The 24,837-nt window shown below is 40.1% G+C and overlaps 1 protein-coding gene across 4 annotated transcripts in view; it reads left to right on the top strand.

Annotated features, from left to right (window-relative positions):
* TNFRSF19 (TNF receptor superfamily member 19) overlaps nucleotides 1-24,837 on the top strand; it is a 102,922-nt gene that overhangs the window by 13,834 nt on the left and 64,251 nt on the right. For all 4 annotated transcript variants that reach the window (XM_033237271.1, XM_033237262.1, XM_033237256.1 and 1 more), the window contains exons 2-3: nucleotides 5,132-5,234; nucleotides 8,302-8,412. In XM_033237271.1, coding sequence (XP_033093162.1) covers nucleotides 5,166-5,234; nucleotides 8,302-8,412 — 180 coding nt within the window. In that variant the 5' untranslated portion in view covers nucleotides 5,132-5,165. The remainder of the gene's footprint in view (nucleotides 1-5,131; nucleotides 5,235-8,301; nucleotides 8,413-24,837) is intronic.

The raw sequence follows: 24,837 nt of genomic DNA, 5'->3' as shown, positions 1-24,837 counted from the left end.
AGTATCCAGATTATTAGAATTATTACAAAGGACATATGTTTTGGTCATTTACACCATCAGAAATATAGATGATTCTCAGAAAGGTTACTGATTGTAAGATAATTTTCTTTCTGATTATCACCATTCTTCCTCCTTAGTGATTCTTGTCTATATTAGAGCACTACCTTCGAGAAATGGGGTTCTGCCCTGGATTGTTCTATCACAGTGACTTGCATTTCAACCTCAGGTTATATTTGCTCAGATTTTTCACATATATTATTTTGTCCCTTAGAACTCTGAGAAGGAAACTGTTATCCCTAATGAATGAATTCCTTTCTTCACTTAGCATGTATTGGGCACGTATTGTGAGTTACAGTTCTATGGTGAAATCACAGCTTTTGTCATTAAGCCCTCAAACCTTATTTGATTGGAGGTCAACTCCAGTTGCTGGGTTGGTGATAAAATGAGGGAAGGGAGTCCAGTGTGACCATGGGGAGTGGTGGAGACTAGTGCACTAAAGAAATGTCCTTCCATGTAAGGGACAACTGATCGTTAGCTCTGGCTCATGTTACCTTGATGTGGGACTCAAGGCTGTCAGATTATCTAATTTTTCAAGAGCATTCTTCATTTTTATTACTGAAAGCAAATGTTAAAGATTAAGTGTTGCAGTGACTAAAGAAAATAAATGCTGACCAGGTACAACAACAAGGCTAGAAAGAGAGAGAAGTAACCAGGTAATTATGCAGTGAGTGGAAGTCCAGCGTGCTGTGGAAGCAGAAAGAAGAGATGCTGATGCAGATTTAAGGGGATTCCAGAAGACCTGTGACGGGCTGGGGGCAGGCATTGTAGAGGACGGGACAGCTGAGGGATCTGCTGGTGGAAGCAGTCACTGTGGTTTGAGATCCAGGGGTCCACCTCAGCCGATCAGAGATGAAGCCCGGAGCTGCTCCTCCCCAGCAGTGCTCCCCTGTCTCTGCGTGGTGACACACCAGCACAGGTGTTCATGATTTTGGACAAGAAGGCACAAGAGGTGTGCATTGTAACACTTATTGGATTTATCTTAGAGGGAGGCCAGTTAGGACACATCCGTGTTAGTTACCATTCACTCAAACGAGCAGGCTGAGCAGCTTTGAGAAGCAGCCACTCTGTGTGCAGCTGAACAGCATATTTCCCTGCTCTGCACTTGAGGTTCGTGTCCCTTCTTCTTTGCATGCTCCGGATACTGTCAAGCTGCATATTGTCGTTGAATAGCAGATAGTGAAGCCGCCATTTCATGCTCATGGAATACAGTAAACCAGGCATCCTTAGTCTCCCTAGTGCTTATGTGAGGCCAGTTTCTCTGCACATGTCCTCCAAGAAATTCATGCTAGACTGTTACAGATGCTGTGGAGAGTGGAGGTTTTGGCAAACTATAAAAACCCCAGCAGCCAGACCCATGGTACATAATCTCAGTCATTTGTAGGGCTTGTGCTTGCTAAATCATCCCCAAATAAATAGAACACTGAAGCATATAAAAGCATTTTTCTGTCTTTGGGCCAGACCCTGGATGTCCAGAATTTAAAAATAGTTTTAATAAATAACCTTTTGATTGCCTTATTTTTATTTTAAATATTATTACTTAAACGCTTAAGCTATTTCATGAAATTTTCCTTCTGTTTATGAATGCCAAAGAATTTCACTCCACTTCAGGAAATTCAAGGTCACACTTATAACCGTCCACCAGCTAAATTGTTTATTTCTAAAATACTCCTAGGCCAGGCTATGTCAAAAGGTGTTTTGGAGATCACTACCTTGGCCAAGCTGCGAGTTCCCTTGAAGGAACAAGTTGTAGTGTCTTCTAGAGTAGTCCTGCCTCCTTTCAGGCACCTAACAACCGTTTAACCAATGTTTGTTGAATAAATAAATACATGATTAAATGTGTTATTGCATTATGTGTCTCTCGTCAGTTTTGTTGAGGTAGCCCTGCTGTCCCGAATGGCAGGAGTCATTGGATGCTGGTGATGGGTTAGGACACAAGCCTAGGGCAGCATGGCGGGATGCTGAGGAGCCCTGTTGTGGAGTTACCAGGCATGAACTGGATTTGATTTCCACTGGTTCTAGTAGTTGTTTCCTTTGACCTTCAGTTTTCTCTTCCATCATAGGGGATAAATGTCTACTTTAGAGTGTGGTAGAAAGCTTAAAAAAAGCTATGCTTTATTTTATTTATTTATTTATTTTGAGACGGAATCTAGCTCTGTCGCCCAGGCTGGAGTGTGGTGGCCGGATCTCAGCTCACTGCAAGCTCCGCCTCCCAGGTTCACGCCATTCTCCTGCCTCAGCCTCCCAAGTAGCTGGGACTACAGGTGCCACCACTACACCTGGCTAATTTTTTGTATTTTTAGTAGAGACGGGGTTTCACTGTGTTAGCCAGGATGGTCTTGATCTCCTGACCTCATGATCCACCCACCTCAGCCTCTCAAAGTGCTGGGATTACAGGCGTGAGCCACCGAAGCTATGCTTTTTTAAAACATTAGCACAGTACTCAACATTATAAATGCTTGGTTCAGACTCTTGGTGGATTCTTAGTCTTCAGATGCCTTCTGCAGGCTCCTGGGTGCCGCGAGCTAAAATGCTGCTGCCATTTACTGTGGCCGCCTAGATGCCTCCTCTTGTCCGATGGATTACAGTCTTCAAGGACTGTCACATGCTAACAGATTGTTTGATCCTCCATAATAATGTCATTAACATGAAGGACAATAATAGTTGCTAACACTTCTATAGCACTTATCGTGTACCAGAAATAGTTTATATCAGCTAATTCTCCTGAAAGTGCTTTACAGCTGTTAAACTAATTCCTCACAGCAATTTCAGGAGGTAGGTTCTATCCGTCTTCCCCATTTAGAGATGAGGAAACTGAGACTCAGGGTTAAGGAACTTGCTCATAGGTTGCACAGCTCATAAGTGGTGGTCTCAATAACAACAGCAGCGGTAACAGCATCAGCAACTGCTCCAGGCGCTGGGCTCGGCACTTTGTATTAGCCCAGTTAGTCCTCACAACGCCCCTGTGAGATGGGTTCTATTTTTGTCTCCTTATGAGTGGGTGGCATCAAAGTGACAATGTGAAGAAGGGCTTCACGATTTGTCTGTCTTTTTCAGTAGTTAGTGTAGCATCCCACTAGACGATTCTATCCAAACGAATCGCTCGAATATGGTATGTGCTGACTGACTTGTCAATCTCTGTCTCATATTTTGTGTAAATGCTTTGGCATTATCCCTGTTGTTTCTTATTAATTTTAATTCCACCTAAATTACACATTTTTTACTTTTAAAACTGAATACATTTTTAAAAATTTAAGATCGTATCATAAAAGAAATAACCTGAAGCATGCACTTCAAAGAATGTGATTTTTATCTTCTCATCCTAACCCTGTGTCTACACAAGCAGTAAGTTGCATGGTTGGGTAATTGCTGGATGATTTTGAGATATGCTAGCGGGGAAAAAAGTTATGACCAAGTAGCTGGAAAAGTGAAAAAAGCTGTTTGAAATCACTTCAAATGGGTCATTCACTCAACAAAGGTAAATGATTTTTCATTGCCCTGGCAATGTGACCTGCCCAGGCAGTGGGCGTGGTTCTTCTGGGTTCAGCCACTCCAGGGTAGCCGTCAGCTCACCCCGGTAGCTGCTCAGCCCGCAGCTCTGCCCCCTCTGCCTCCTCTGTTGTTGTCGTTGCTGTTTTTCTTGAGCTCTTTGCCCGTGGTTCTGGTTCTGGGCTCTGATTTCTTTCTAAGTCAGATGATCCACTTGGGATCTGCTAGTTTTGGAAACTTCAGCTTTAAAGGAAACAGAACCGCTGTTTCTCTACCTGATGGAGCAGCCACATGAGGCGTCGCTTTTTCTTTTTGATCTCTTCTGTGGACATATGTGGATCTGTAAAAAACAGCCAGATTTGGTTCTACATTTTAGATCATTCCTGGTAAAGATAAAGAGGCTTGGTTTATCTTTTACTGAAATGTTGGGTTAGTGCCTGTGATTTCATTACTCGTAAATGGCTTTTAGATGTTTTAAGATGAATGCTGATTTTTCTGCTGTACATACTTTGCACTGTACTGGTTTGGGAAAGAATTCACAAATGTGAAATGTTATCTGTCTGCTTCTTAGTGAAGACAGAGTTGTCAAGATACAAACCTAGTGTCTTCATTTAATAACACATTGTCAGGGCGTATGTGACACAGTAGATGTAGAAATGGATGCTCCACCCGGGTTTGCATCCAGCTGTGCCGCTTACTAGCAGTGTGACCTTGGGCAGGTTACTTAGCCCTCTCTGAGTCCGTTTCCCCATCGCTAAAATGGGAATGCTGACAGGATCTACCTTCTAGGGTAGTTGTGAGGATTAAGTGAGTTAGCATGCTGAAAATAGTACCTGGCACATAGTGCCTATTAAGGGTTGTTATTTTATCACTATCATTACCCTGTTGGCATTGTCTAAACCCATATAAATGGGAGGTTTACATAGTCACTATTTGAATAGAATTTCATGCTGAGTGAAGTAGATTGGCCGCTGTAAAGACATGGGTAGAAAATATCAATAAAGGCAGGTGTAGCCTGGAAACTCAGAGCCTGTAAGAGTTTTGAATATGTGTATTGGTAAACAGAGCTTCAATTCTCATAATGTGAATTATAAAAGAATTACATATTCTTTGTCTTTTTTCTTTTTTTTTCTTTTTCTTTTTTTTTTTGAGACGGAGTCTCGCTCTGTCGCCCAGACTGGAGTGCAGTGGCCGGATCTCAGCTCACTGCAAGCTCCGCCTCCCGGGTTCACGCCATTCTCCTGCCTCAGCCTCCCGAGTAGCTGGGACTACAGGCGCCCGCCACCTCGCCCGGCTAGTTTTTTGTATTTTTAGTAGAGACGGGGTTTCACTGTGTTAGCCAGGATGGTCTCGATCTCCTGACCTCGTGATCCGCCCGTCTCGGCCTCCCAAAGTGCTGGGATTACAGGCTTGAGCCACCGCGCCCGGCCCGTCTTTTTTCTTTTTTAAAGGTGGTTTCTTTTAAAACACAAATAATATTTATTACCTAGTCTATATAGTAAGTGGTAAATATTATATAGTAAACAGAGCACAGTCACTGATGTTTTTCATATCAACTGCGTCTTCCTTTCTATCTTTTATTTAGAACTCTCCAACAATAAATACATTTGATAAGAACGATGGCTTTAAAGGTGCTACTAGAACAAGAGAAAACGTTTTTCACTCTTTTAGTATTACTAGGCTATTTGGTAAGTAAACTCTTTTTTTCTTTAATAAAAATGTGGTGAAAGAATTCATGTGCTAATAAGTAGTAGCAGTACCAAAATCATTTTATTTTTTATTTTTTATTTTTTTTTTTGAGACAGCGTCTTGCCCTTTTGCCCAGGCTGGAGTGCAGTGGTGTAATCTTGGCTCACTGTAACCTCTGCCTCCCAGGTTCAAGCAGTTCTCCTGCTTCAGGCTCCCGAGTCACTGGGATTACAGACACCTGCCACCACTCCCAGCTAATTTTTGTATTTTTAGTAGAGATGGGGTTTCACCATGTTGTCCAGGCTGATCTTGAATTCCTGACCTCAGGTGATCTGCCTGCTTCGGCCTCCCGAAGTGCTGGGAATACAGGCGTGAGCCACCACACCTGGCCCAAGATAATTTTCTATTTCTGATCCAATATTATGTTTTTATCTCTTTCAAATGGCATTTTATTATTTTTGCATGTAATTAATAAGTGAAAGATTGCTGCTTATTCATGATGTTTGTAACAATTGTTGAAATTATCTTATTTAAGTGTAAGTGAAGTCATAAAATTGCAGTGTTACTTGTGGCACTATGACAATGATACTATTTTGCCTTTATAGGCATATATCTCTTGTAACGTAGGCCAGAAGCTAAAAGACCATAAAATCTAATTTGGAGCCCATGACCTACACAGTTTATGAATAACTTAGAATAGGTTTTTAGAAGTTATTATTTTATATAGTTGTTTATATTCTTCTTGGTTCCAAAAAGCATGAAAAACAGATGGAAAATTTTAATGTTTGAAAGTTTGACAGAAGATTTATGAAGGTGTTCAAAAGAACAAAATGTATTTAATCTAGAGATAAAATAATGATCTACAGATATATAAAGAAAGATTTACACTGAAGACAATATGCAAAGTTTTCTTGAAAGACAAAGTTAAGCTGGATGCTGTGGCTCATGCTTGCAATCCCAGCACTTTGGGAGGCTGAGGCAGGTGGATCATTTGAGGTGTGGAGTTCAATACCAGCTTGGCCAACATGGTGAGACCCCATCTTTACTAAGAATACAAAAATTAGCTGGGCATGGTGGTGTGCACCTGTAATCCCAGCTACTTGGGAGGCTGAGGTAGGAGAATCGCTTGAACGTGAGAGGCGGAGGTTGCAGTGAGCTGAGATCACACCACAGCACTCTAGCCTGGGCGACAGAGCGAGACTGGGTCTCAGAAATAAATAAAGAGATAAATAAAAATAAAAAATAAAGACAAAGTGGGACTCAGGTGAATGTAGGAGAGCTTCCCTTTTGTAACTGGAGGCTGTTAAACATTGAATAATGGTCTAAGAGGAAGGTTGTGTAATTTATTTCTCTTTACAGTCTCTTTGTGGTGGAAGGGAAGCTCCTGTGCCTTATAAATAAGTAAACTCCTCCAAGATTGGGAGTTGAGGAGGAGTTGAGGCAAGAGTCTTCACAGCCTTACAAAAGTTTCTTTCTTTTTTTTTTTTTTTTTGAGACGGAGTCTCACTTTGTCACCAGGCTGGAGTGCAGTGGTGCGATCTTGGCTCACTGCAGCCTCCACTTCCCGGGTTCAAGTGATTCTCCTGCCTCAGCCTTCCCAAGTAGCTGGGACTACAGGTGCGCACCACCACACCTAGCTAATTTTTGTATTTTTAGTAGAGACAAGGTTTCGCCATGTTAGCCAGGATGGTCTCTTGACCTCGTGATCCGCCCACCTTGGCCTCCCAAGGTGCTGGGATTATAGGCGTGAGCCACCATGCCTCGACGCCTCAAAGAATTTTCTAGTCTCAAATCTCACCTTGAATTCTGCCTCCTGCTTGCCCTAGATATTAAACCTTTGACCTTAAAGAGGTTGTTAAATAACTTCACAATATTCCTGCTTCAAGGTGGAGGAGGTTTGTACAGAATTATATGCATCACAATGTCCTGTGCTCAACTGTGTGGTAAGCATTAGACAGAACAGCAGTGTCTGTTCCCCCAGTTCCTCCTAAGATTTTCAGCTTCCATTAAGGAAAACAGAACCGCGTCAGTAGCACTATTCAGGGCATTCTTGCTTAGAATAAGAGGTTGGACCAAATGTCTTCACCAATTCTGTGATGTTGGTAATACCAACATAATTTATTAAATACTGTCTGTTAAGCAGATAACATACTTTGCTAGGATGATATCATACAAGGATAACTTGTTTTCAGAGAAAATAAGAGACAAAAGCTATGTTTTGGAAAATGACAAATAACCTTTGTTTTTGCCTGAGTATAAATTTTCCCTCTAAGTCCTGTGCTGTGAACCAAAGTACACTGTTAGGTCCCAGGCAGTGGCTCACTGGTAATCGGTAAAGGCATCAGCTCAGATTTCAATGGTATTTCTACGTTGAGGAGTCCCGAGAGCTGGGCCACTACTGCCATCTTTATCATCATCACCAAGAATTTTACTGGTGTCCTGGTTGTTAGAAATTATTATTTGAAAGACAGCCTCTAAGGAAATGTAGTTCAGTTGAAAAGGGTTGAAACGTCCCCATCAAAACCGCGTGGCAGATAAGTCTAAACGATAATTGCAAAGTTCCTGTGGCTATACTAATCTATTCAATTTATTTAATTCATCATACTTGAATATGTTTATATTTCTTACAGATGAAAAAATTTTTTAATTCAGATTTTTTTCTGGTAGCAAAAGGACCTTGGGTCATATATCAAACAAAGTCATAACTGTTTTTTGCTTTTAAATATCTTCTTAGAGAAGAGAACAGCTCCTAAGTCATGTCGTATCTTGGGTCCCAGAAGGGTTTCTGAGGAGGATAGCAGTTAATTCCAAGAAAATGACACACCCTGTTTAGAGAACCAATGAGTATTCTCTGGAATACAGAGAAGAATTTGGCTTATTGATTTAGTTGTTCCACGGACTTATTCAGAAAGTGGGTTTTCTTCCTAAAGTAAACATTGAATTGACTCTGAACTGATGTTTACATTCAGTGATTGTGTGACTAATATTGAAAATATTGTTCCTTTCTTGCAAAAAAATATGTTTAACATACTTTAAGATAACATTTTGTTAAATTTTTTTTTTCAGTCATGTAAAGTGACTTGTGAAACAGGAGACTGTAGACAACAAGAATTCAGGGATCGGTCTGGAAATTGTGTTCCCTGCAGCCAGTGTGGGCCAGGCATGGAGTTGTCTAAGGTATATTGGATATATGGCAAAGTTGTATATCTGTGTTTGTAAAATGCATTCTTCTTCTTCTTTTTTTTAATGCATTCTTCTTAACTAAATTATTTGAGTTAATTATTAATGAAGCTTTGGATACCATGACAGAATTATTGGATTATTATGTCACTTTGGCCAAATATCATACAATTCCCTTTTTAATACTTTTGATTCATGTGTCTTACTGAGATAAATAGGTTCTCAAACCCAGAATTCAACAGATGTCATTGTTTTATATAATTTAAGATTTGTAGTATTTCACTAAAACAATACAGTTTTAAAGGTTTATTTGCATTAATCAATAACAACCAAAATTCCATTGAAGATTTAAAACTAAAGCTTTATGGGCTGGCTAGCAAGCTGGCCGAATAGAAACAGCTCTGATCTGCAGCTCCCAGCAAGATCAATGCAGAAGGCAGGTGATTTCTTCATTTCCAACTGAGATACCCAGCTCATCTCATTGGGACTGGTTAAACAGTGGGTGCAGCCCATGGAGGCTGAGCCGAAACAGGGTGGGGTGTCACCTCACCTGGGAAGTGCAGGGAATCCAGGAACTGCTTCCCCTAGCCAAGGGAAGCCTTGAGGGACTGTGCCATGAGGAACGGTGGACTCCAACCCAGATACTACGCTTTTCCCATGTTCTGTGCAACCCACAGACCAGGAGAGGTGCCTGTACCACCGGGGCCCTGGTTTTAAGCACAAAACTGGGTGGCCATTTGGGCAGACCCTGAGCTACCTGCAGGAGTTTTTTTTTATACCCTAGTGGCATCTGGAATGTCAGCAAGACAGAACCATTCACTCCCCTGGAAAGGGGAATGAAGCCAGGGAGACAAATGATAAATGGGCTAAATACCCCAATTAAGAGACACAGACTGGCAAATTGGATAAAGAGTCAAGACCCATCGGTGTGCTGTATTCGGGAGATCCATCTCACATGCAAAGACACACATAGGCTCAAAATAAAGAGATGGAGGAATATTTACCAAGCAAATGGAAAGCAAAAAAAAAGCAGGGGTTGCAATCCTAGTCTCTGATAAAAGACTTTAAACCAGCAAAGATCAAAAAAGACAAGAGCATTATATAATGGTCTAAGGGATCAATGCAACAAGAAGGGAAGGGCTAACTATCCTAAATATATATGCACCCAATACAGGAGCACCCAGATTTACAAAGCAAGTTCTTAGAGACCTACACAAAGAGACTTAGACTCCCACACAATAATAGTGGGAGACTTTAACACCCCACTGTGAATATTAGACAGATCAACGAGAAAATTAACAAGGATATTTAGGACTTGAACCCAGCTCTGGACCAGTTGAACCTGACAGACATCTACAGAACTCTCCACCCCTAACCAACAGAATATACATTCTTCTCAGCACCACGTTGCACTTACTGTAAAACTGACCACATAATTGGAAGTAAAACGTTCCTCAGCAAATAAAAAAGAATGGAAATCATAACAAACAGTCTCTCAGACCACAGTGAAATCAAATTAGAACTCAGGATTAAGACACTCACTCAAAGCCGCACAACTACATGGAAACTGAACAACCTGCTCCTGAATGACTACTGGGTAAATAACAAAATTAAGGCAGAAATAAATAAGTTATTTGAAACCAATGAGAACAAAGACACAATGTACCAGAATCTCTGGGATACAACTAAAGCAGTGTTTAGAAGGAAGTTTATAGCACTAAATGCCCACAGGAGAAAGCGGAAAAGATCTAAAGTGGACACCCTAACACCACAATGAAAAGAACTAGAGAAGCAACAGCAAGCAAATTCAAAAGCTAGCAGAAGACAAGAAATAACTAAGATCAGAGCAGAACTGAAGGAGATAGGGACACAAAAAACCCTTCAAAAAATCAATGAATCCAGGAGCTGGTTTTTTGAAAAGATTAACAAACTAGATAGATCGCTAGCTGGACTAATAAGAGAAAAGAATCAAATAGAAACAATAAAAAAAATGATAAAGGGAGTATCAACACTGATCCCACAGAAATACAAAGTACCATCAGAGAATACTGTTAACACCTCTATGCAAATAAACTAGAAAATCTAGATGAAATTGATAAATTCCTGGACACATATACCCTCCTTAGACTAAACCAGGAAGAAGTCAAATTGCTGAATAGATCAAGAACAAGTTCTGAAATTGAGGCAGTAATTAATAGCCTACTACCACCACCACCACCAACAAAAACCCAGGACCAGACGGATTCACAGCCAAATTCTACCAGAGGTACAAAGAGGAGCTGGTACTGTTCCTTCTGAAACTATTCCAAACAATAGAAAAGGAGGGACTCCTCTCTAACTCATTTTATGAGGTCAGCGTCATCCTGATATCAAAACCTGGCAGAGACACAACAAAAAAAGAAAATTTCAGGCCAATATCCCTGATGAATATCAGTGTGAAAATCCTCAATAAAATACTGGCAAACTGAATCCAGCAGCACATCAAAAAGCTTATCCACCACAATCAAGTCAGCTTCATCCCTAGCATGCAAGACTGGTTCAATACACGCAAAACAATAAATGTAATCTATCACATAAACAGAACCAATGACAAAAACCGCATGAGTATCTCAATAGATGCAGAAAAGGCCTATGATAAAATTCAACACCCCTTCATGCTAAAAACTCTCGATAAACTAAGTATTGATCGAATGTATCTGGAAATAGTAAGAGCTGTTTATGACAAACCCACAGCCAATATCATAGTGAATGGGCAAAAGCTGGAAGCATTCCCGTTCTCATTAAACAATGAGAACACATGGACACAGGGAGGGGAACATTACACACCAGGCCCTGTTGCAGGGTGGGTGACAAGGGAAGGGATAGCATTAGGAGAAATACCTAATGTAGATGATGGATTGATGGGCACAGCAAACCGCCATGGCACATTTATACCTATGTAACAAACCTGCACTTTCTGCACGTGTATCCCAGAACTTACAGTTATATACATATATATAACATTTATGTATATTTATATATATTTTATATAACTGTAAGTTCTATATATATATATATTATATATTATATATATAACTGTAAGTTCTAAATATATACACACACACACATACACACCCTAAATCATTGATAACAGAAATCATGAATGCTACTACTTACTGGGACTTCTTTTTCTTAAAATGAATGTTAGCATTGCTGGTCAAGAATTAGAGCCTGCCAGTGTCTTAAGTAAAAGATGCTCTGAGATAGCAGGCATTTTCCAAACCAGAGTTTTGAACATTCCTTTGACAGTGTGTATATTATTACTGATCTCACCACAGTGAGTGTATGTTACTCCCAGGAACACTTTAAATACATTCATTTCAACCACTATTTGCTAAGAAACTGTGTGTTATATCAGGATATATTTCACAATCTTGGATGTTCTGAAGCCTGCCTTTTTTTGTGAGCACGTTCAGAGCTGTACATCCATCTGCTTTATTTGCTGATCTTTTGAAGATGTTACTAGTTGTGGAGAAGTGATGTACTGTTTTGTTTTAAATAAAACATCAAAGCCTTTCTGTTAGAAAAGGAACAATAGATTTTTCTTCTTATTTAAAGGTACGTTTAAAAGAGAAGTCCTTTTCCCCTACAGACTGCCATTGTCTACAGTTGAGTCTTGTCATTCACAGATTTTTGATCAATGACCCATAAACAGCAGGAAACAAAGAATTATGCATTCCATAAGTGACTTCTGTTAGATAGCTTTTCTCTCTGGCTTTTGTGTTACATGAGCGGTGGCTTTTAGTATCCTGGGCTTTACATTTGGATCGAAACTGACTGACCTTCAAAGTCTGTGTGATATCTCCTTAGCAGTAGCATCTCAACAGGTGTTTTTCAACCCATGTGGATTACAGTAATGTGCACTTTCAGACATAGATTTTTCTGTGTTGGGTGTAAAAAGATTAATTTTTAACAGGTTGACATATCTAAGATCAGTGAACAAAGTATTTTAAAATGCCATCATGCCCAAGAGGGAAACAGATTGCTGATGAAAAGAGTCAAACTCTGTAAAATATTTCAAGAGATTTATTCTGAGCCAAAAAATGTGTGACCAGTGGCCCATGACGCAGCCCTCGAGAGATGCTGATGACGTGTGCCCAGGATGGTAGGGCTACAGGTTGGTTTTATACAGTTTAGGGAGACATAAGACATCACTCAACATTGGTTCAGTCTGGAAAGGCAGGACAACTGGGAGTGGGAGCAGGTAGTGGAAGGGGGATTCCAGGTCATAGGTGGATTGTAGGACTTTCTTACTGGCTATTGGTTATTATGTAAAGACCTGGAGTCAATAGAAAGGAATGTCAATATAAAGAGTTTTAGATACCAAGGGGTTTTAGAGACCGAGGTGTTATCATGCAGATGAAGCCTCCAGGTAGCAGACTTCAGAGAGAATAGACTGGAAGTGTTTTCTTATCAGACTTAAAGAGTCTGTTCCATCAGTAATTTCAAAAGGGAGGAGGGTATCATGAGGCATGTGTGGCTCCCATTTCCATCCTGGCCTGAATTAGTTTTTCAGGTTAACTTTGGAATGTCCTTGGCCAAGAGGAGGGATCCATTCAGGTGGTGTGGGGCTTAGAATTTTAATTTTGGTTTAAAGATGATGACGTTTCTTTTCCTCAGACATTCTTCTTTTTCCCAAATCTCTGTGAAATTCTGAATGAAACTTCACAGATTCTGAGAGATGAGTAAATAATTTCTAAGAAATGACTGTCTTCATCCTTTGAATCTGCAGAATATAACCTTAAGGTAATTTTTGGAGAATCAGACCAGAAGATGAAAGTCCTATTAGCCTGAATATTTTTGTTGATTAAGAAATCATTTTCCCATTTCTGATTTCATATATATGAGGAATTTAGAGGTTGCCACTCTATTTCAACAGGAAGTAAAAAGCTGAACAAACTGAAAAGTCCGCAGCTTTTAGATCTGCAAGAGAAGTGAGGTCGCAGACAGCTACAGAGAATCACAATACACTGCTGCAGAAGCCTCCCCGGGAGCCAGCACCAGGGTGGGAAACCTGCACTGTTATTGACAGGCTGCTCTAGGCTAGGTTTGGAAAAGTCTGAGAGTTAAAAACTCCGGGAGGACCCACTCACAGAGCACCCTCCCATGCTTTTGTGAGTTTTATCTCCAGGAACTCAAACCAATTTTCATAGTAAATGTCAAAAACCAAACCAAACAAAACAAAAAAACCCTTATTTTTCTGACAGGGGAGGCAGAAAAGGAACATTTTGAAATATGCTAGAGCGCTCTTTTTCTTAACAAGGACTGCCCTCAAGAGAAACACATACGCCAGAGGCTCACCTGCTGGGGTTTTATCAGCAGGTAAAAACCTGACCTGGGGAAGGGAACTACTGACTCAGCCTGCTCCAGCCATTCTCTCCCATTTTGCAGTTCACAAACGAGCAACTGAGAGGCCCTGGGGAAGCTTGCAGTACAGAGGCACAGGCCTGCACGGTACTATGGAAAACTGCCCCCTCCTTCACATCTCACCTCCACATTACTAAAAGCCTGTTTATAGCAGCTCCTTCTACCCAGTGTATCATGTATGACATTTAACAAACAAAAATGTACAAAGCATACTAAATGGCAAAAAGTACAATTTGAAGAGGCAAAGCAAGCATCAGAACCAGCCTTGGCAGGGATCTTGGAGTTATCAGAGAGAATCAAGAACAACTATGATTAATATGCTAATAGCATTAATCATGAATATTCTAATATTGATATGCTAATCAGAGAAAGGAACAGAAGAAATATTTGAAACCATAATGACTTAGAATTTTCCCAAGTTAATGCCAGACACCAAACCACAGATCCAGGAAACTCAGGACGCCAAGCAAGATAAATGCCCAAAAACAACACCAAGTAGATCATTTGCAAATTGCAGAAAAACAAAGAAAAAACCCTGGAAGAAGCTAGAGGGAAAAAAACACCATAGGTACAGAGGGGCAGAGAAAAGAATGACATCTGACTTCTTCCCAGAAATCATGCACGGCAGAAGAGAGTGCAGTGAAACATTTACAGTATTGAGAAAATACCACCTAAAATTCTGTACCCTGAGAAATTTTCCTTCAAAAGTTAAGGACAAATAAAGACTTTCTCAGTCCATTGAGGGAATTTGTTACCAGTAGACCTGCCTTGTAAGAAATGTTAAAAGAAGTTCTTTAGACAGAAGGAAAATAATATAGATCAGAAACATGGATCTACATAAAGAAAAGAGCATCAAAGAAGTGCTAAGCGAAGGTAAAGTAAAAACTTTAACTTTCCTATTCTTAACTGATGTAACAGATGATAGTGTGTTCAAACTAATAGCAACAGTGTATTTGACTGAGTATGCTTGTGTGCGCACACACACACACAGACACACACACGTAAGTGAAATTAATTATAGCAATGATACAAAGGATGGGGAGGAGGAATTACAATTATTTTGTTATTGTAAGGTATTCACACTACTTACGAAGTAGTACAGTGTTCGTTGAAAGGAGGCTTGGACTGGTTATAAATGTATAGTGCAACCTCTAGGGCAACCATTAAAAAAAGTGTAAAAAGAAGTATAACTGATATGCTAAGAAAGGAGATAAAATGAAACCACATAAAATGCTCAATTAAAACTACAAAAGGGAAAACGTGGAAGACCAAAATAAGAACAAATAAGAAGGGCAAGAAATAGAAAACAGTAATATATACGGTAACTATTAGCCCAACTTCATCAATAATCATTTTCAGTGTCAGTGATCTGAATGTACCACTTTATAAACAGACTGTCAGAGCAGGTCAAAAAACAAGATCCAACTCTGTGGTCTGTAAGAACCCACTTCAAATGTAAAGACACATATAGGTGAAAAGTAAGTGGATGGAGAACTGTATATCACGCTAACAGTAATCAGAAGAGCAGGAGTAGCTATATTAATTTCAGACAGAGCAGACTTCAAAGCAAAGACAGATGTCAGGGATAAAGATGGATATTACATAATAATAAGGGGGCTAATTATCTAAGAAATTATAATAATCTTTAATTAACTGATGATCCTCTAACTGGTGATCCTCTAAACTAATTTAACTGATGATCCTCTAGGCCAGCTTAGAAAATAAGGGAGAGGACACAAAGTACTAATATCAGAAATGAAAGCATGGACATCACTATAGGAACATTAGAAATGCTGTGAACAACTCAGCGCCCACACATTTGGTAACCTAGATGAAATGAACCAATTCCTTGAAAGACACCCATCTGACAAAGCTCACACAAGAAGAAATCCACAGTCTGTATAGGCCTATATTGACTGAAGAAATTGAATCAATAATTGATAACCTTCCAAAACAGCACCAGGTTAAAGTGAATTTACTGGTGAATTCTACCAAAAATTAAGAAGAAATTATACTAATTCTCCATAATTTCTTCCAGAATATAGCAGAGAAAATACTTCCTAACTCATTCTGTGAGGCCAAAAATCATCCTAATGCCTAAACCAAAGGACTTTACAAGGTCTCTCATGAACAAAGATACAAAAATTCTCAACAAAATATTAGAAAAATTGAATCCAACACTGTATATTACAAAAAAAAATCACACACTGTGACAAAATGGGACATATCCCACATACACAAGGCTGGTTCAACCTTTGAAATTCAGTTAATGTAATCTGTCACATCAGTGGGCTAAAGAAGAAAAAAACCACATATAGCAGTAAGTGCACAAAAAGCATTTGAAAAATCTAACACCCATTCGTGATTAAAAAACAACAACAAAACCTCTCAGTAAACTAGAAATGGAAAGGAATTTCCTCTACTTGGTAAATAATTTATCTACAACAACCACAACAAAACCAAAACTCTAGAGTTGACATCATACTTAATGATGGAAACTAGCAGCTTTCCACTAAGATCAGGAACAAGGCAAGGATGTTCCCTTTCAGCATCATGCAAGAAATCCTAACTCAAGTACTAAGACAAAAAAAAAAGAAAGAAGGATTAAAAGGTGAACTGATTTGGAAGGAAGAAATAAAGTTCTCCTCGTTCACATATGGCATAATCATCTATGTAGAAAATGCAAGAGAATTAACAGAAAAACTCCTGGAATGAATAAGCAAGTATAGTAATATTTCAAGATACCTGGTTAATATACAAAAGTCAGTAACTTTCATATATGCTGGCAATGAACAAGTGGGATTTGAAATTAGAAGCACAATATAATTTATATTAGCACCCCCCATAAATAAAATACGTAGGTATAAATCTAACAAAATATGTACAAGATTTTTATGAGGAAAATTACAAGACTGATGAAAGAAATAAAAGAACTAAATAGAGAGAGATTCCATGTTTGTGGAAGGAAGATTCAATGTTGTCAAGATGTCAGTGTTTTTCAACTTGATTTATAGATGCAATGGAATCCCAATCAAAGTCCCAGCAAGTTATTTTGTAGATATTGACAAACTGATTATAAAGTTTATATGTAGAGGCCCCAGAATAATCAACACAGTTTTTCAGAAGAAAAAGTTGGAGGATTGACACTACCCACATCAAGACTTACTGTAAAGATACAGTAATCAAGACAGTGTGGTATTGACAAAAGAATAGACAAATCAATTAATGGAACAGAATAGAGAGTCCAGGAATAGACCCAGCTAAGTGTAGTCATCTGGTCTTTGACAAAGGAGCAAACAACACGGTGGAGAAAAGATAGACTTTTCAACAAATGGATCTAAAACAACTTGACATCCACATGCAAAAAATGAATCTAGACACAGACCTAACTCAAAACAGGTCACAGACCTAACTGTAAAATGCAAAGCTATAAAACTCCTAGAAGGTTTTCTCTAGAGGACCTTGGGTTTAGTGATGTCTTTTTTATATGACACCAAAGGCACAACCTATGAAAGAAAGAATTAATAAGCTAGACTTAATTAAAATTAAAAATTTCCACTCTGCTTAAGACACTGTTGAGAGAATGAAAATACAAGCCAGAAACTGGTGGAAAATATTTGCAAAAGATATCTGGAAAAGGACATACAAAAAATTCTTCAAAACATACAAAAAATTCTTAAAAACACTCAGAAAACAAACAAATCCAATTTAAAAATGGGTAAAAGACCTTAACGAACACCTCACCAAAGAAGATATACAGATGACAAATAGCATATGAAAAGATCCTCCATATAGTATGTCATCAGAGAAATGCAAATTTAAGCAACGAGATACCACTGTACACCTATTAGAAATCCAGAATCCAGAACACAGACAACAGCAAAGGCTGTTAAGGATGTGAAGTAACAGGAGTTCTCATTCCTTGCTAGTGGGAATGCAAAATGGTACAGCTGTTTGGAAGACAATTTGGCAGTGTCTTACAAAACTAAGCATACTGTTATTATTTGATCCAGCAATTGTGCTCCTTAGTATTTTATCAAAGGAATGGACACTTCACGCTCATACAAATATAAGCTCACAGATGCTTATAGCAGGTTTGTTCATAATTACAAAGACTTGGAAGCAACCCAGAGGTACTTTAGTAAGTGATGGTAAATAAGCTGTGATCCCTACGATGGAATATTACTCTGCACTAAAAGGAAATGAGCTGTCAAGCCATGAAAAGACATAGAGGACCTTAAATGCACATTACCAAGTGAAATAAGCCAATTGGAAAAGTCTGCTGACTGTATGATTCCAACTCTATGACATTCTAGAAAAGGCAAAACTATGGAAACAGTAAAAAGATCACTGGTTGCCAGGGGGAAGGGTGGGGGAGGGATGAATATGTGGGCATGGAAGAATCTACTCTGTATGATCCTGTAGTGTGGCAGGGAATCTACTCTGCATGATACTGTAGTGGTGGATGCATATCGTTCTGTGTTGTTCAAAGTCGCAGAATGTAACACCAAGAATAAACCCTAATGTAAACTGTGGAACTTAGGTGACAGTCATGTGTTCATAGACTGTAACAAATGTACCATTCTGGTGCAGGGTGCTGATAAGAATGAGGCTTCGTGTGTGGCAGGGGAGGGTAGGGCATATAAGGGCTATCTCTCTACCTTCCTCTCAATTTCATTATGAACCTAAAAACCGCTCTAAAAAATTGTGTTTATAAACAGAAATAATCCATCTTCCGAGAACACTAACTGATAACAGGTGCTGTATTTCATATTCCCATGGCTGTCCAGAAGAAATATTTTTCTCTAGATAGCAGTTTTCCATAAGGATTGAAACAGCCGTCCCCGCTCTGTGAAGGAAGCAGCCAAAGGGAAGCGACCAGAACAATTCTGCCTTTATGTACTTATTTCATTTGTTCACCTTCTGTTTACGTATTTATAATTTTTTTTGAAAAAGGACCAGGACAAACTGAGTGAGGAGCAATAAAGGTAAAGCTAATAATGTCAGTGAAAAATGAGATTCCTAGGACCCACTCAGGTGCACAGTTGTATACCATGTTACCGCATGCCTGTCCTGGGCTGTCCACCTGGAAGGCCATGTTGTTCAGCTTTTCTACCCTGTATCTACAGAGCACCCAGCTCCTGACACAGTACATGAGTGAACAAATCAGTTAATCTCAAATATTTCTTGGGAAAAAAGTGACACGTAAATCTAGTAATATAAAAATGAATGAATTTGTATATATATTATAAATCATATATTTTGCCAAGTCTTTTATCTTAGTTTTAGCTCATAATAAATAAAATCAGCAACTTAACTTTGCTCATGCTCTAACATACAACAGAGAGGCAAAGGATTCAGATACACAAATGAAAACATAAATATATTTTTATTTTCCACCGCACTTAGAGAGCTTGAGCTTTTTATAAGCAGTTACTTTAAGGTTAGATATTTTTTTTTTTTTTTTTTGAGACGGAGTCTCGCTCTGTCGCCAGGGCTGGAGTGCAGTGGCCGGATCTCAGCTCACTGCAAGCTCCGCCTCCCGGGTTCACGCCATTCTCCTGCCTCAGCCTCCCGAGTAGCTGGGACTACAGGCGCCCGCCACCTCGCCCGGCTAGTTTTTTGTATTTTTTTTTAGTAGAGACGGGGTTTCACAGTGTTAGCCAGGATGGTCTCGATCTCCTGACCTCGTGATCCGCCCGTCTCGGCCTCCCAAAGTGCTGGGATTACAGGCTTGAGCCACCGCGCCCGGCCTGGTTAGATATTTTTAAATTGTCCATTCATGAATTTGTGATTTCTTCTTTTCAGTGTTCCTTTTGCAACAGTATATGTCTTTCAGAGGAAAGAAAAATAAGTTATGAGAATATTAAAGTCAGATAAATCACTGAAATTAAAATTACATTTAACTGGCTAATTTTCATTTTCAAGCTTTACAAATCAAGGGAAAATTTAGTCTTTTGACTAAGATTTAAAAATTTTTCAGACAACTACATTTATAAATAATCTTTTTTAAAACTTGAGATATTAAATACATAGTTTGGGCCAGGCACAGTTGCTTACCTGTAATCCAAGCACTTTGTGAGGCTGAGGCGGGCGGATTACCTGAGGTCAGGAGTTCAAGACTAGCCTGGCCAACATGGTGAAACCCCATCTCTACTAAAAATACAAAAATTAGCCAGGTGTGGTGGTGGGCGCCTGTAATCCCAGCTACTCAGGAGGCTGAGGCAGGAGAATCACTTGAGTCTGGGAGGTGGAGTTGTGGTGAGCCGAGATTGCACCACTGCACTCAAGTCTGGGTGACAAAGTGAGACCCTGTCTCAAATAAATGAATAGATAAATAGATAGGTAGTTTGGAGGGCTACCTTTTAATTTGTAATTAAACAAGTCTGAGGGCCCTTACGTTTTTGACTGAGGCTTAGAATTTTGGTTACCTATGGTATTTGAAATTTTGAAAGCAGAGTAAACATAAAACTTTTTAAAGTTAATTATGAAAAAGAAGAAAAGCTAGACCAAACTACTGATATGTACAACTAAAGGTTTTTTTATATTGAGAGTAAAAAGTACGTTTTTTAATAGGCCATTAGCATTTTCAAATAACCTTTATTGTAACATTGCTATATTATTTGTTTCTCTGTATTAAAGGTGTCTTAAAACTTCTGACATTTTCTGTTCTGCACTCTGGGTCATGAGGTTCTTTCAATTACAAACATGTACCTGTGCCTTAAAACTAAAGCTTGGAAGTGCTTTGGTTAAGCAGGTATAGTTAAACTTTACATCTGTGGTTTTATTACTCCTATTATTATTTTCTTTGGAAGGCATTCAATTCTATTTTTTCCCAAGGTGTCTGAGTGTCCCTTCCCATTGTTAGTTAGGTTTCTACCATAAACATGTGTAGTCAGGGCTGGCTAGGGCTGCTGGAATCGTATTCCTGAATACAGTCTATGCCTTGACTCGCCGGTGGTGTGTGGTCAGTAGGTCCGAGCCTCTTTTCACTTCTTTTCAATTATTAGGTATTAAGAAGTCTGCACAGCAGCTCCACGTCCACTGATAGTGTTGCTGACTTTGATGATACCCTTCTCTTCTTTGGCCGCTTTTTAAAGATTCTTATTTTAACCATTTACCTTGGATATCTTGGGCTATGTTCACGTAAACGACATCTCTTAACATAAATATGAGCTATCTCTTGTAATACATGTTATGCAACTAAGATAATATTGGCTAATTTTTCATAGAGTGAGCCAGCTGCTGTGTGATCTTTGTATAGTAATTAATGGAATCTTTACAACATGTGTTTCAAACAGGGAATATAACCATCCCCATCTTAGGGACAGGGAAACTGGGACACAGTGGTTCACTGATTTGTCCATTGTCACTGCTAGTAAGTAACAGTGCAGGAGGAAGGAGCGGTGGAGCCACGTGGGGGTAGCAAGCTCTTGCTCCTTTTGTAAATAGCCTAGTGCAGTTCTCTCTGATAGAACTGTCTGTGATGGTGGAAGTCGTCTCTATCTGCTCTGTCCAGTATACGAGCAACTAGCCACTGAGGTTACTGAACACTTAACAGAATTTTATTTCATTTTAATTGATGAAAATTGAATGAGACCACATGGGGTCTGGCTATTGTACTGTCCACAGTACAACTCTAGAATGATTAACTGTCTTCCAGCAATTCTGGCATAGGACCAGCCTCTAAAACAAGGAGATACCAGAATCATATTGACCTAACGCACATGCACCACAGGAGCTGCCTTGCTGGTCAGCCTTCTTCCTGTCCTTCCTCCTCTGAGCTACCCTCGACCTTGCCACCAGTTCCTGTTTCCGGTCCTCCACGCTCCTCATGCCTCCTCCGAGCTACCCTCGACCTTGCCACCAGTTCCTGTTTCCGGTCCTCCACGCTCCTCATGCCTCCTCTGAGCTACCCTCGACCTTGCCACCAGTTCCTGTTTCCGGTCCTCCACGCTGCTCATGCCAGATGCTGTTGCCCCGGGCGTTCTGAGCAGGCGCCTCTAACTAGCTCCTTTGCTTCCTTCCCTGTAAGCCCCAAGCAGCATCTCTTCCCGTTCAGTTCTTAGAAATTTTGCTTAGTACATAGTTATCTTTTCTGCATTTTTGGGGAAATATATGACAGGTCACTGAACCATGTGGAGTCTGAGGATTTTATCCGATTGAGCCGTATTTACCCTATCTCTCCTTCACTACAGGATTTCGATTTTGAAAGTGCATGAGAAAGATAATTCAGAATGTTTTTCCTATTTTAGAGTCAAAACATACAAAAGCTTGTTCTGGGCGCCCCGTAAGTAGTACCTGCTGGGCATTCTGAGCCATAAGTATGGTGAGGGTTACTCGGCCATCAGGCATCCTTTCAGCTCCCGAAAATAAACCTAACTTTGGGATATGTGGGAGAGGATAATTTTTGTTTTCCTGAAGTAACCACATTAGACTTTTAATTCTTATTGCCTAGAATTCGCCCAGCTCCAGCCCATCCTCCTCACCAGTATTAATGCCAACAATGTGCTGTTAACACGATCGCCTCGCAGCAGTAAATCAGGAAACTAGTTTTTGCATGAACCACTTGAAACAGGCTTCAGGTCTCTGGCACAGTTTTCAAAGTAAACTTTTCTAACCAATTATTGGGAGGACTTTAGTTAATGTGAAAAAATTAACTCTTGTGAACAACAGCATTGCTCCACACGGGGCATGCCCAGCTTCATATTTCTGAAGATGTTTACATTTTTGAAAACTGTTTTTGTCTCTCTGAGGAAAGTTTTTAAAAAATTAATTTGCGGCCGGGCGCGGTGGCTCAAACCTGTAATCCCAGCACTTTGGGAGGCCGAGACGGGTGGATCGCGAGGTCAGGAGATCGAGGCCAACCTAGCTAACACGGTGAAACCCCGTCTCTACTAAAAATACAAAAAATTAGCCGGGCGAGTTGGTGGGCGCCTGTAGTCCCAGCTACTTGGGAGGCTGAGGCAGGAGAATGGCGTAAACCCGGGAGGCGGAGCTTGCAGTGAGCTGAGATCCAGCCACTGCACTCCAGCCTGGGTGACTGCGAGACTCCGTCTCAAAAAAAAAAAAAAAAATTAATTTGCAAGCATAAAAAATGAGATTCATTTCTGCCATTTAATTACAGTGTTGCTCACTTTATTTATGTTTAATTATAGCTGATCTAGCCTAGGGATGGTTGTAAGATATTAACAAGCTCTTGCTTGTCAGTTTTCTCTAAAAAACTCAAGCACAGATTTTCAGAAACTGAAAGTTGAGGGGAACTATCTCTTCAGTGTTGTTTTGTTAAAGGAAATTAAAAGTTGATTTGTAAGCACCAGCAACATAAATCTAATTTGTCATTTCCATTTCCATGCCCTAGATTTTCCCTTCAAATAACTTCTCCATCCACATTTAAAATTTAACATTTAACTTTTAAAGTTCAAAGGACCGCAGTTAATAGCGCATTGACTGTACAAATAAATAGTGCTTTCGACCCAAGGCTCAGAAAGTGTTTCCTGGACGACGAGGGTCGGTGAGTTTCTCCCCTGTGGTCTGAAGAGCTGCTCCTCCAACCTGTAGGTAGGGCCGGCTTATGTTTTTGTTAAAGGCTGGATTTGCAGAGGGAGAAAAGAGAGAAGGGGATTTGGGGACTGTTTACTTTGAGTCATTTTGCTACTGGAAAACCACCAAATGTGGCTTAAAAATATTGGGCAGAGTGACAGAGCTACTGCTGCTGCCAGCTTGGGTGAAGTAGCGCAGCTGAATCCAGCCTCTGCTCCCTTGGGACCAAGATAAGGAAAGCCGCTGACCCCACGCCACCCAGACATCCCCAGCCCAGCCTATCCTGCCTGCCACCCTGCAGCCCAGGAGGACTATATGGCCTTGCCACTTGGGAGTTATTGCCAGGGCCCTTACAAGCTTTTGCTCCCTAGGATTTTTTTTTTAAGTATTTAGGAAATACTGCCTTACGTAATATTTTTGCATCCATTTGTTTATCAGCAGGCATTTATTTCTTATTCACCGGCCTGTTAGATACCAGGCTTTTGGGAAGGAGAGGTGGAGGGAGGCATTGGATACCATGGGTTGTTCACTTCTCATATGATTTTAGGAAGTTAGTAGGGGCCCTGTAATAATACCTTTTTATTGCATTATTATTTTATCTATGCATATATTTTCCCATGTTAAAGTTTGTTGATAAAAAATGTCTTCTGAGGGATTTGAGGAAGTACTAGGTACTTCCTTCAAGCTTTTAAGTTACTGGGTCATAATTGCAAGAATACAGACTATGGGACATTTTAAAACAAATGCATTTCTACCATTGATATTAATGGTGGACCATGCTCCATAAACATAATCACATATCCCTTATCCTGAAGCCCAGGCTAAAGATGGACATACTCTGCCTGTACCCTCCTTGCCCTCCCCTCACCAGACACACACACACGCATACACACACACACACACACACACACACACACACCTCTTGCCGTGATGGGAGGGACAGCTCTAGTGCAACTTGGAAAGTGTCAAAGAAAACCCAGAACTGGACAGTGGAACAGCAGATTTTACTCAGGACTGTTGCAGTAGAGGAAATGGAAGCTCAGTGTAGAACTGGGCTCCACTCCAAATACAGCACAGGCAAGTGGGGATATGTAGCCAAAGAGCAGGGTGGGTTTGGTGGATGGAAAATCACGAAGAGGAACCGTCACAGGTGAGGGAGATTCTGGCTAAAATGACCTCACAGGATTCTTGCTGAAGACAGACCAGGGTGACCAGGCATCACCTGGGGGGTGGTGAGGGTTGAGGAACCTGATAAGATATTGAGCATGGCCGGATTTAGCCAGGTTTTTTGGAAACTGGGCTCTTGAGGACAGGGCCCAATAAAAAGTGGCTCATAACCTACCTAGAGTTTGGTCAAGGAGAGAGTCCTGTCAAAAGGCTAAACTCAAAGCTCATTTCATTATTTATTTGCTGACTTCTCTGCCTGCAGCAGAAAATAATATACCTAGGGAAATTACTTCTTTCTATCCAAAA

This window comes from Trachypithecus francoisi, unplaced genomic scaffold (assembly GCF_009764315.1).
Source record: "Trachypithecus francoisi isolate TF-2019V2 unplaced genomic scaffold, Tfra_2.0 Contig01461, whole genome shotgun sequence".
Lineage (NCBI taxonomy): Eukaryota > Metazoa > Chordata > Mammalia > Primates > Cercopithecidae > Trachypithecus > Trachypithecus francoisi.
Note: the sequence above shows the minus strand (reverse complement) of the source record. Positions and strands in the feature narration are given on the sequence as shown.